This window comes from Equus caballus, chromosome 8, assembly GCF_041296265.1.
Source record: "Equus caballus isolate H_3958 breed thoroughbred chromosome 8, TB-T2T, whole genome shotgun sequence".
NCBI lineage: Eukaryota > Metazoa > Chordata > Mammalia > Perissodactyla > Equidae > Equus > Equus caballus.
Window position 1 is genome coordinate 30493482 of NC_091691.1, and position 13502 is coordinate 30506983.

Here is a 13502-nt window from a genome sequence, read left to right on the forward strand (position 1 = left end):
AGGGATACATTTCCTGGGAGAAAAAAGCAGTTATCTTTTATATCTGATAACTTTAAGAGGAGTTTTTAAATATTAAAATTTATTAAACTTTAAGTATGTCAAATTCAATTTTAACTTACTATTTTATCCTAGAGAGAAGATTGCTTTTTATAACTTCCTAAAAACATTTAAAAACTAATAAATATTCATAGCACTTATAATTACATAGTATTTTCTCTCTCCCTTCTTCTCCCCGAGTGTCACACCTAGGAGATAATCTTATATTTCACAACTCCCTCTCTGAGTAGACAAGAGACATACTATTATCCCCATTTTATATAGAGGAAAATTGAAGTTTTGAGAGTTTTAAAAATTATTTGCCCAAGATGAAACAATTCCAGAAGCAGAAACTTCCACTCATTTGCTCTAAAACTGCTCAGTCTCCTCCTCTAGAGCAGGATGATAGTGGACTAAAGGTTACTTCTAGCTCTAAAATTCGAGGTCAAAAACAGGTTTACATGTTCTTCCTGACACTGCTGCAGTAAGAGCTGGTATATATGTAAACTTAAAGAGTGATAAATAACTGCCTTATTTTTTGCCAAGCCAAGAAAAGCTGCTTCTAAACTCTACTGACGTCTTTTTATGATTCTCCAACAACATTACATAAATTTAGCCATCTTTTGCTAAAACAGTTACAGCTCTCATGTTCAGATACATTCAGCATTTCTTCACTGAACAAATACTTGAGCTACGACTCAGGGCTCGGGAAAGACTGTAAAGTGAGATAACGCAACAGCAATTTGCTATGGTTAACATGATGTTGATCTGCGAACTGCAAAGGTCAAAACATTTGACAATAAAAAGGGAAGGAAAGAAAAATCACTATGAAGAAACTTTCTCGGAATGAGTGTAAAGTGTAATTTCCATGATCCTAAGGATGAATAAGTCACTGCCTTTCTGACCTAGGGTTCCTCATCTGACCCCCAGAACACAGACAACGATTTGAGAGCCTGTTCTCTCTACTCTCCAAAGCATGGGACATCACTGGCCCCAATCTAGAGGCGAAGGAGAGAACTCAATTCACTACACACAATGGATGCCTTAGGCCAGGAGGCCTAGCACTCTGCCCCGAGGCTGCCAGGCTTCAGAGGGCGGGGGCTTTCTCTGCGTCCTGGGAAACAAACCTGCAGACATTCGGCGTTAATTACTACCTGTATCTCTAAAGAACAAAGTCACCACGAGTTCTGTCGACCTACAATGTTTCAACTCTTCCACATTCTACAAACCCCCGCCACAGGCGGGCTGTCACCCTCTCATTCACAGCGCTGGCACTGTAAGGCGCGCAGAACTCCTAAGGGACTGCTCCCCCGTCCCCGCAGGCGCGGGGATGCGCGGCGGTGACTCACCGGCACCTGCGCGGGGGGCGGCTAGGGAGCCCGCGCCCGGCCGGTGCTCACAAAGCGCGCTCCTCGCCGGGCAACAGGGGCCGGTCTGCACCGCCTCGCCCGGCGCCCACGTCCACGCGGCCCGTGTGCACTAACCCGCTGCCACCTCCGGAGCTCCCGCCGCGCGGGGACCAGCCGCTGCGCCGGGGCGGACGCCCAGCACGGTGGACCGGCCGCGCTTCCACGAGGGGTTTCCGGCCGCGGTCCGCGCCGTGCCAGGGCTCAAGCAGGGCGCAGGGACGGCTGACGCGGGGAATCACCGCGCGGGGACGCGGGGCCGAGGCCGGGGAACCACCGCGCTGGTGCAGCACCCAGCTCCCCATCCGCGGAGGCGAGGCCGGGGACAGTCCGCCTCTGGCCGTCGGGCCGTCCGGGCCGGCGCACGGCACCCGCGCGGGGCTGCGGGGACAGCCCGCTCCGCGCTCCCCGCCCTGCACGGCGCCGCCGCCCGCGCGCCCGCCCGGCCCGAACCGCTATCCGCCCGCGCTCACCGCCGTCAGGTCCGGCAGCCGGTCCCGCATCCCCGCGGGCCGGGCGCCGCGCCCCGCCGCTCAGGCCTCCCGACGCCGCTCCGGCCGGCCGCGGGCCCTGGGTGGCCGCGCCGCCGCCTCAGCCCGCCGGTCGCCGGGCTCCGCGCCGCGCCCGCCTGCCGCCCTCCCCTCGGGCCGGCGCTGCCACGGCAACCGCGCCCGCGCGCTCTGCGCATGCCCGGCCCGCGCCGCGCCCCGGCCCACGCAGTCTGCGGGAGCCTTCCTGCGGGAATGCCGCGGCCCGAGGGGCGGGGCCTAGCGGAAAGGGGAGGGGCCTGGCGGGAGGGGCGGGGCCTTTCGCGGAGGGAAGGTGCCTGCCAGGGAGGGGAGGAGGCGGCTCTGGTGGAGGAGGGGAGGGACCGGCCGGGGAGTGGGTAGGGCCTGCGGAGGAGGGGAGGGGCGTGGCCTTCGGGGGCCGGCCGGGCAGGGGCGGGGCCGGGCCGAGCCGAGTTGTACCCTAGCCCGGTCTTCCCGGGTCAGGTAGACGTGCTGTTTGTCCGTCCTTGATTTGTTTTTGTTTTTGTGCGTTCGCACTCATTTATTTTTAAAAATCGTGAAAAATGTAGTGACAAATTTAGCAAGGCTATGGAAATGATGAGCTGGGTGCAGCTTTGGATGTACCTATCCTGAACAGGCTTTCTCTTCAAGCAGCCGCAGCAGCTTTTTGTGTGAATAAAAGAGAAGAGACATAATGTCTAAGGGACATAACTAAAATTTAAGGAATATAAATCAAAATGGCCCGGGGTGGTAATATGCAGAGACCCAGGCCTCGGGATGCAGTTCTAGTGGGAGAAACAGACAACGCAGAAGCAGACAAATAAATAAAATGGGTGAATGGGCATAGAGGAGAGCTGAGAGCGGGGTGGCTACATCAGACAGCTGGTCGCAGAGGGTGCAAGAGTCTAGGCCAGCAACAAGAGGGAAGAGTCCCAAGACCATCCTCATTTCTGACACCAACTGCAAGTTCTGGAGGTCCCCAAAACCACCCAAGGGCAATAATCCGCAAGAAGGACTCACAGAATGCACTGAAAACTCTAATACAGACGGTCCCTGACACACGATGGTTCGATTTACAATTTTTTGACTTTAGGATGCTGTGAAAGTGATACACATTCAGTAGAAATCATGCTTGGAATTTTGAATCTTGATCTTTTCCTGGGCTATCGATATGCGGTACAATATTCTCTCAAGATGCTGGGCAGCTGCAGCTCCAGTCAGTCACATGATCATGAGGGTAAACGACCGATACAACCATTCTGTCCCCATACAGCCACACTGTTTTCCACTTTCAGTACAATATTCAATAAATTACATGACATATTCAACATTTTATTATAAAATAGGCTTTGTGTTAGATGATTTTACCCAACTATAGGCTGACGTAAGTGTTCTGAGCTCCTTTAAGGTAGGCTAGGCTAAGCTATGATGCTCAGTAAATTAGGAGTATTAAATGCATTTTCGACTTAGAATATTTTCAATTTACAATGGGTTGATTGGGACGTTAACACCGTCTTAAGTCGAGGAAGATCTGTACTCACAGGGTTTATCACAGGGAAAGGATACAGATTAAAGTCAGCAAAGGGAAGAGTCTGGGGGAGGACCAATATGTGGCTTCTGTTGTCTTCTCCTTGTGCAGTCAGGAAGCATTACTTTCACAGCACTGATATGTGGCAATACACACGAAGTATTGCCAGCCAGGGAAGTTCACCTGAGCCACTGCATTCTGAGTTTTTATTGAGGTTCATTGCACAGGCATGGCTGATTGCCCTTGTTGTTGATCTAAGTCTCCAGGTTGGATGGGACCCTCTCATGGTTGCCATCTGACTAGCCCAAGGCCTCCAGGCAAACAAAGATTACCTTCCAGGCTAGAGAGAAAAGGACAGACTTCTCTTCGGACAAAATTAAATTCTTTTCTACGTCCTTGAAGAGGCGGCTCTTGAGCTATGATTTGAGTTGAAGAAGGCAGCCATGAGAAATCTACTTGAGAACAGTCTAGAAAAAGCAGGGAGCTTTGGACTTGGTTCTAGACGTGATTTGATTCTTGGTTCTTGGCAGAGAAGCAGGGGAAACAGAGAGACCAGACAGACCAGGAGACCAAAGACAGGGACTTGCACTTGGGTGGACTACAGCCATACTAGTCTCTTAATTTATGACTTTGACATGTTTTTCACAATTTAAATCAAAATCAGTATTTGACGGATGTAGGTTGAACAAAAATTCTCCATTTTGACTAAGCTACAAAAGAGTTGTTGGGGGTTGGGGGGTAATTGTACAGAGCTCGTCTGAGGATGGAGTTGATAAAAAGGAAGTAAAATTGAAAGCAATACACCCGGGAACTTCCTGAACCAATGAATTCCCTTTTTGGTTTTCACTCAGAATGAAGAAGCCCTGAAACATTGCCACAAGAATTAAAATAGGCAACGGTACAGATTCGGAGGTGGGCTACTTCTGAAATGTAAGGTCCAAGGAAACAGAGGCTTTGGTTGGTTTTGTTTGTAATTGGGTCTCTGAACCCTACAAAGTTTCTGGCACATTGTAGGCACTCAGAACATATTTGTAGAATGAAAGAATAAATGTCCAGACCTGGTTTCGAACCTCAGTTCTGCTATTTACCGTCTGTGTAACTTTGGACAGAAGTTAACCTCTCTAAGCCTCAGTTGCCCTGCCTATAGAGTGATGGCAATAAGGCCTTCAAGTTGAAGGGCTGTGACTTTCCCATGTCGACCCCACTGTGCCTCCAGAGACCGTGATTCACAGTACGCATTTGCCCTCTTAATTGCAAATGCTAAATACGAATCATGAATGTTTAATCAATCTATGCTTACTATTCTTATAAATAATTAACATGCAAAAAAAAATCATCTAAACCAGACGTGAAATTTGTTGCAAGTTTTGAAAACGGATTAAAAAGTTATATCTGGTTAGTAACAGCAAAAAAGAGCAAAAACGTTTCCTTGGGAGAAAAAAAATCAGTAACATAAAATTAACAGCCTAAAAATGCATATTGCAAAATTTACTCTTACTTTAAAAATTGATGAAAGCATCAAATCTTAGAAACATTAGATGTGCAAATGAAGTCTGGAGGAATTGCAGTGGATAAAAATAATTCACACACACCTCTCTGCACACAGTCACATCACACACACCAACACCCTCCAATGCCAGAAGCTGTAACGAATAAATATTTTATGTTGATGAACAGATCAGTGTGTACAATCTTGGCAGTGAAACGGACATGGGAAAGAACTGATTCCTCTCTCAGCTATGTTTCTGTAGTGACGGGGGACCTGATCCAGGCACTCAGACGGCCACGGGCACTCGTCCGCGCTGGCCTCAGGCTCTGCCCCAGGCCAGCTTCAGTACTAGAGGGAAGAAAGACAGAGCCTCATCGCAGGTGCAACCAGATTCCCGAACTTCACTCTGATTGGATCGACTCCGGCCATTTCTGCCCAGCCAATCACAGGTCAAGGAACCACGCGGCTGTGATAGGTCAAACCCGGTCATGCGACCATCCCAGGCCCGGAAGTGCCTGGCCGGATTACAAGACTTGCAAGCAAGGGTGGAGGGAGGGTGGGTACCATGTGGGAAACGAACGTACTGACACCTAGAAGACGACGAAGGGATTCTGGGTGGCTAAACAACCACCTCATGCCACCTCTATGCCAGTGACAATGAGCTCATAGCAAAGAAATGAAAAAGGAACACACTGGGATCTTTTCATTGTGCTGTGCAGAACACTAATTAGGGCATTAAATTACCCTAACAAAGTTTCCTCTGAAAATACTTTCTTAATGAAAACTTAATTGATGTCAGTTTAATTCTGATTAAACGTATTTGGTCATAAATGTTCCCTGGATCCTGAATATAGTACCTAAATGTCCAATCTCTGTGGTGTCTCACTCAGAGAAATGGAGTTCCACAGTCAAAAGCAGTTAAAGTTACTCCTATCGTTATTAAAGTTTCCCAAATTTTAGTATTATGATCCACAGGATCACTCTTAAAATCCTCTTTCTACAGTTTTCTAGTGTTCCGTATGTCTTATACTGTTACCGAACCTGAAGTGAGTTGGCTCACCCGTTGCGCAGCAAGCCAATCTCTGACACCGGGTGTGGTGGAAGAAAGTAGGAATTTTACTTTTGCACAGCGCTGAGCAAGGAGAGAGGGCAGCTAACGCTCAAATCCCAAACTCCCCGAAAAGCTAAAAGGAAGGGTTTTTATTTGGGGTTTTAGGTAGGGGAGGGGGAGCATATGGCCTTGCTGGTCGGAGCTTTCCCACCAGCCTGTGTTTGGCCGTGAGACACTGCAGAGAGGAGGGAGCTCATGACCTTGCTGGTCAGCAGCTTTCCCACCAGCCCATATCTCTTTGCGGGAGGAGATAGTCCAGGTGCTTGTCCTTGACGGTGTCTGTCTCCATGGAGGATGGTGGATTCTGGAGCCAGGAAGCCAGAGAGTAAGCAGGGAATGGGTGTTTTGCTTTTAACCCCATATATGCTGGGTTTAATGTGGGGAAACTGATATCAGGGTTGATATCAATACCCTATAGCTCCCCAAATACCCTCTTTCTCTCCACACCTCATCCTGAACTTCCCCCCCTACCCCCAACAAAGGCCTTCTCCTGGCACTTTAATTGGCCCACACTTCTCCCTCAGCCCCTTTTCCTTTCCTCAGCCGCCATCATTGTTAATCACTCTCTCCAGTAAGTATTGGCCCCAACCTGCTTTCTCCCCATCCCCCAACTGATTATTCCAAAACATATAAAATAGGGAAGTAGTTGAATCGAACTGTCAACTAGAATGTTCTTATCCTGCCAGAGAAAGAATGAGGGTGTGAATACTAATACGCAGTTTGTGATTTTTGTCCCTATTATATGCATACATTTGCAATCAATATGTCTTTGAGGTCAAAATATAGCCAGATCATGGTAAGGGGTTCAAAACACTATAGTAACAGCTACACATCAAGACGGAAAGAAATCTACATTGCCAAAAAAGAGAATTTGATTACTCAGCTGTTAACCATCCCCATGGGGGTGTTTAACATGGGGGTGGTTTCCTTAAGAAAGGTGCCATTGTGAGTTGGACTTAGACAAGTGCTGAAAAGATGTCTTCTCCTGCAGTAGGCCATCTTAGAAAGGAGAGAAGGAAGAGAGAGAAAAGGGACAGAGAAATTCCATTTAGTCATCGTGACGCACGGAGTAACGGCTCTGAGAGGCACCCACGTTCCTTGGTTCATAGCCCCTCCTCCATCTTCAAAGCCAGCAATGTAGCATTGCTCTGACCCTTCTTCCATTGTCACCTCTTTTTCTGTGACCACAACCAGTTCTCCTCTTTGAAGGACTCATGTGATTGGACTGGGCCCAACTAGATAACCTCTTCATCTCAGGGTTCACACCATTAATCACACCTGCAAAGTCCCTTTTGCATAGAAGGTGACATAGTCTCAGGTTCCTGGGACTAGAGCATGGACATCTCTGGCGGCCATTATTCTGCCTAGTATGCATACCCTTGGCTTATTTTTCAGAGAATTGTTGGATGTATTCGTTTATGTGAATGGAAGGGAAACAGGATAAAATACTTCACAGATCATGACTCATGACTTTTGTTTTAGCACGGATGTTATCCAAGAGAAAAAATACTTGAAATGCTTCAATCAGGTCACTTCTGAGAAGCCACCTTTTGAGCTACAGGCTGAAATGGCACATGGGGATAAAAAGATAGACGTATTCCTGATCATCACAAACAGCAAATTAAAACTACGGTGCAACACTCTTTTCCCAACTTCTATGGAAAATAGAAAGAAAATATACATTCCTTTGCTCTAACAATTCCTCTTGGGGAATCTAAAGTGCCATAACAATAAGAGCCCCAGGATACAAATATGTGTTTAAGGATATTAACTGCCCTGTCGTTTTAGTGGGGAAAAGAGCTAACAAATGCCAGAATGTCTATTGGTGGTGGAAGGTTTGAATCTCTTGGGATTTACCAGTGTCGTGACTGTTATGTGAGGCAGACAGTACTGCAGGAAGACACAGTCCTGCCACTCCCTAACCTCGGTCTCAGCAAGGTTGTGAGTCCAGTAGCTTTGAGACATGCTGTCAGCGCCGAGAGATGAGAGCAGTCATCACACGACCTTGAGCTTGTGCCCCAGTTCTGAGCCGTTCTAACAATGCCTACTGCTTTATGTTAAAAACGAATTCATCTATTTTATAAATTCTGTGTTGTGGGTTGAATTGTGTCCCCCAGAAAGAGACGCTGAAGCTCGAAGCCCTATACCTGTGAATGTGACCTTATTTGGAAATAGGGTTTTTGCAGAGGATCAAGTTAAGATGTGGTCAGTAGGGTGGCTGGTGTTTTTATCAGAAGAGGAAATTAGGACACAGGCACACGCTGAGGGAAGACGATGTGAAGAGACACAGGCACAATGCTATGTGATGTCAGAGGAAGACATGGGAGTGATGCATCTGAAAGCCAGGGACACCAAAGATTGCCAGCAGTACCAGGAGCTCAGAGAAAAGCCTGGAACAGACTCTCCCCCAGAACCTCAGAGAGCATGGCCCTGTCAGCACCTTGTTTTTGGGCTTCTAGAACTGTGAACGACTACATTTCTGTTATTTTAAGGCAGCCAGCTTGTGGTATTTTGTTATGGTAGCCCAGGAAAGCCAATATGCCCTGTAATTATCTCATAAATAGCACAGTTATGTTGCATTGGTGATTAGTATGTCATATAAGAGTCAGCTTGTTAAAAGCAAGCATTTAAAATGTACTGCAATTTTTGAAACCCTGAAAAAAATATATAGTGAAAATTTAAATATATATACTTTTAAATACATATTGGAAAATATATATACTGGAATTTTTCATATACATATACTTTTAAAATTGCATATCTATATATTCATATATAAATATGTATCTATATAATAGACATAGGTACTGTATTTATATAGAAAAAGAGACTATATAGATACTATATGTATTGTATAGATCCTAGATTTCTATCTATTCTCTCTCTATATATACATCTGGAGGTAAATATAAATATCCAGGTAGATTGATCAATTGAATGAAAGTGTCCCAGGCCTGTCTCAACCTCTGAGAAGTGCTCTCTGTCCTGTTAGATGTACACTTCTGTCTTCTTATGGCATTTTCTCTCCTCCTTTCTTAGACTAGACCCTCCTAAAATGACATGGATCACAGAATGAAAGTGTCTTTCAGAGAGCGTCCTGTTCTACCGTGAACTGCCAACAGTCAGCTTTTAAAGTTCTTGCTAAGAAGAAGCAACCGTTGTTCCTAACACAAGAGGCCTTTTGCACTCATCCTACGACCCTGAGTTTACATAGAATACAGTTAAAATGCGAGCCCCTCCCGCCCTCTGTGAGCTCATCTGCTCCGGCCACAGGCCTCCTTGCTGTCCCTGACCACTCCAGGCAGGCTACCACAAGGCCTTTGCACCTCTCCCTGAAATTCCCTTCTTAGATATCTGTGTGGCTCGTCCCCTCACCTTCTGCAGTCTTTGCTGAAATGTCACCATCTTGGGGAAGGCCTGTTGGTCACCTACCTCACTCTCACCCTCCTCCTCTGACATTCCATATCTTCTCTAACTGCTGTATTTCTCACCTTAGCAATCGTCACCATCTCATATATTTCACTTATTTACCAAGTCTATGTCCAGTTCCTTTCTTCTAGAATGAAAGCTCCATTAGACCAGGACTTTTTGGGTCTGTTTTGTTCACTGCCCCTGTTCTTAGGGAGTGCCTAGTATATAGCAGGTGCCCAATAAATATTAGCTGAATGAAGGAAGGAATCTGTGTATTTTTCATCACTGTGTCTTAGACTCGCTAGAGGTTGTGAACTCGAACATTTCAGGGCTCAGGCAGATAAGTGAGCGAGCAGACCAGGCTGAGTGGAGATGACACGCGTAAATGATACCAGGCCTCCTGTCTGAGAGATAACGGGGAATGGCGGGGCCTGAGGCACACGGCAGGCTTTGCTCCATCTGTGGGGGGCAGTGGCTATTTCCCTTTAGATGGTTATGGCCATGCAAGAAGGCAGGCCCAATGCTTCCCAATCTTGACGTTCAAAAGAAAGAAAATATTTGGATTTTTATGTAAGGTATCCTTATTTTTGTACTAGTTATCTATCACTGCATAGTAAGTTACATCAAAAGTTAATGGCTTGAAACAACAATAAACGTATTATCTAACACAGTTTCTGTGAGCCCGAGATTCAGGAGTGGCTTAACTGGGTGATTCTGACTCAAGGTCTCGTGAAACTGCAGGTGGATGCAGGCAGAGGCTGCAGCCCTCCAAGGCTTGACTGGGCCTGGAGATCTACTTCCAAGGTGCCTCCCTCACGTGGCCAGCAAGTTCCTAGGGCTCTTGGCGGGGACCTCCGCTCTTAGTCACACGAACCTGTCTGCATGGCTGTGCTTGTCCCCACAATGCGGCGCCTGGCTTCCCGCAGAGTGAGTGATTCAAGTGAGCTGGGAGGAAGCCACGGGGCCTCTATGACCTAGTCTCCGAGGTCACACTGTCCCCTGTGACATACTCCCTTTGTTAGAAGTGAGTCACTAAGTCCAGCCCACTTTCAAGGAGAGCAGAATTAGGCTCAACTTTCAAAGAGAGAAATATCAAAGAATTTCTGGACTTCTTTTAAAACCAACATTTTAAAATGCCAGTTCAGATACAAAGCATATTGTGATCCACGCGAGTACAGGACAAACGATACCTCTGAAGGTCGGATTTAGTTCATGGGCCACCAAGGTGTACCCTCTACACTATCCTGAGCTTTAGATGAATGAGACTGAGCGGCTGTATGGCATGAATATATGACAAGTCTCTCCACTTGCTTTTTTTGAGGAAGATTAGCCCTGAGCTAACTGCTGCCAATCCTCCTCTTTTTGCTGAGGAAGACTGGCCCTGAGCTAACATCCGTACCCATCTTCCTCTACTTTATATGTGGGATGCCTACCACAGCATGGCTTGTCAAGTGGTGCCATGTCCGCACCCGCGATCTGAACCAGTGAACCCCGGGCCACCAAAGTGGAATGTGAGCACTTAACCGCTGTGCCACCAGGCCGGCCCCTCTCCACTTGCTTTTAATAATTTCTGTGCTAATGCTAAGAAGTAGCACATAACCTGTGCATTGATACGCTCCCTAAATAGAACATCGAGTGTCAGATAAAAGAGCTCATTTACTGAGTCACTGACATTCATCAGCCGGACTGATGAATGAATTAGATAGTAACATCTTTCAGAATAGCTTCCTTATTGGTTTGCAGAGTCAACAAAGTGGATGGAAACCACACAATAGAAAAGCTTGGCCCTATATTTGGTAAATGTTTAAGGTGTTTGCTTCATGATGAGTCCTTGATATGAAACGGCATTATTACAATTCTAGTAAGCTTGTATATTTAAGTCACTATTATTTTTATTAGAATATAACACTGCTGTTTCTGATTACTCCTTCTGTATTCAGATGGGGTTAAGAGCAAACCACTCAACAATTCAACAAACATTTACTGAGCTCCCATTATGTGTGAGGCGCTGTGCTCAACACCTTGAATATCATGACGAACAAGCTGCTTCGTTTATTCTAGTGAGGGTAAGAGATATAAAAAGCAAGCATGTAAATAACTAAGCAAGATATTTTCAGGTAGTGTTAAGTGCTTTGGAGAAAATGACATGGTTGCTGAGATCGGGAATGGCTGGAGTGGGGACACCACATTAGAAAGGTCAGGGTCGGCCTTCCTGAGGAGGTGACATTCAGCTGTGACCTGAAGAGTAAAAAGGAGCCACTCAGGCCAAGATGTGGAGAAAGAGCATTTTTGGTAGAGGGAATAGTAAGTGCAAAGGCCCTGAGGCAGGAAGAAACTTGGCCAAGGTAAGATTCAGAAAAGCTTGTGTGGCTACAGAAGAGTTACAGGGAGAGAGGCCCAAGGTGGGGCAGGAGAGATAGGCACAAGCTAGCTGGCGTAGGACCTGGCTGGCTGTGGATTTCATGTATCTAAATGAGATAGATAGAAAACCGTTGCAGGGTTAAGAGGGGAGACGGATGGTCTGATATGTTTGAAGATGGCTCTGTGCCTCCTGATAAGATGCACTGAGAAGGACATCACATCATTTTTGTGGTATCCCAACCCAAGGGGCATAACCTGACTCTAATCCTAAGGAAATCTCAAACAAATCCAAATAGAGGGCCATTCTACACATAACTGGCCTGCAAAATACTCTGCAAAAGTGTCGAGGTCATAAAGGCCAAAGACGAAGGTAGTATTTCACACTGAAAGAGAGTGAAGAGACAGGACAGCTAAGTGTAGTATGTAATCCTGGATGGATCCTGCAGCCGATAAAGGACAGGAGCGAGACAAGTGGCAATTAAGGTCTGTAGACGAGATACCAGATTGCAACAATGTTCATTTCCTGCCTCTCCTAAGTGTACAGTGGTTATGTAACAAGGCCCTTGGTTTTAAGAAATAAGGCTGAGGGGCATCCTGTTTGCTCCTTATTCAAACATCTTAGAGGGAAAAAAATCACATATATATGAATATATTTTAAAAAGTATATATACATGATATGTATCTTGAGAGAGAGGAGAAATTGATAAACATGAGTGATTGATGTTAACATTTGAGGAAATCGGAAGTCACGGATGCTGAAATTCCTTGTACTATTTTTGCAACTTTTTTGTAATTCTCCTATTTCTTTGCATATATGGCTGCAATTTTTTAAGCTACAGGTTACGCATGGGTTTGCAAGTAAGTACCTATGTAAACCGCAAAGCCATTGACAATTGCAAGAGCCTGGACAGTTCTATTGGGGAAAAGCATTATTTCTGCCAGCTTGAGTATATTTTCCTCTTTCACTTTGCTCCGTAAGATGATGTTTCGAAGTTCTTGGATTGGGCCAGCCACTAACATGAGCAGCTAAGAACAGAGCACCCAGGAGCTCCATTTAAGAAGACCAGGTGTGACGACAACTAGTGCTCTTGGTTTGACATGCTTCGCCTTGGATTTTTTTGTGGGAAGAAATTTTTTTTAAATGCCAAAAAGTCTAAACACTGGTGTTTTCATCACTCAGAATTATACAATTACCTTTAAAAAAAAAGAAATAGGGGTGGGCCCTGTGGCAAAGTGGTTAGATTTCCATGCACTCTGCTTCAGCAGCCTGGGTTCACAGGTTTGGATCTTGGGCGCAGACCTACTCCACTCATCAGCCGTGTTGTGGAGGCATCCCATGTACAAAGTGGAGAAAGACTGGCACAGATGTTAGCTCAGGGCTAATCTTCCTCAAGTATAAAAAAAAAAAAGAGAGAGAAGGATTGGCAACAGATGTTAGCGCAGAGTGAATCTTCCTCAGACACAAAAAAGAAATAGAACATTGCAGATAAAGTTAAAACCTTCTTCAACCTCTCTTCCCAGTTCCAGCACACTCCTTTCTGCTGTCTCTTGAAGCAACAGCCATCAGAATTCAGTCTGTATCCTTGTAGCCAATTTTTAAAAATTTATATCCATCCATCCAACAACTAATATGGTTTTATGTGTTTGTAAA

General features: G+C 46.0%; 1 protein-coding gene across 2 annotated transcripts in view; it reads right to left on the reverse strand.

Annotated features, from left to right (window-relative positions):
- The window catches only part of STX2 (syntaxin 2), a 49415-nt gene extending 47311 nt beyond the window's left edge, over positions 1–2104 (reverse strand). For both annotated transcript variants that reach the window (XM_023647346.2, XM_023647344.2), the window contains exon 1: positions 1916–2104. In XM_023647346.2, the coding sequence (XP_023503114.1) occupies positions 1916–1945 (30 nt within the window). In that variant the 5' untranslated portion in view covers positions 1946–2104. The remainder of the gene's footprint in view (positions 1–1915) is intronic.
- Positions 2105–13502: the final 11398 nt, after the last annotated feature.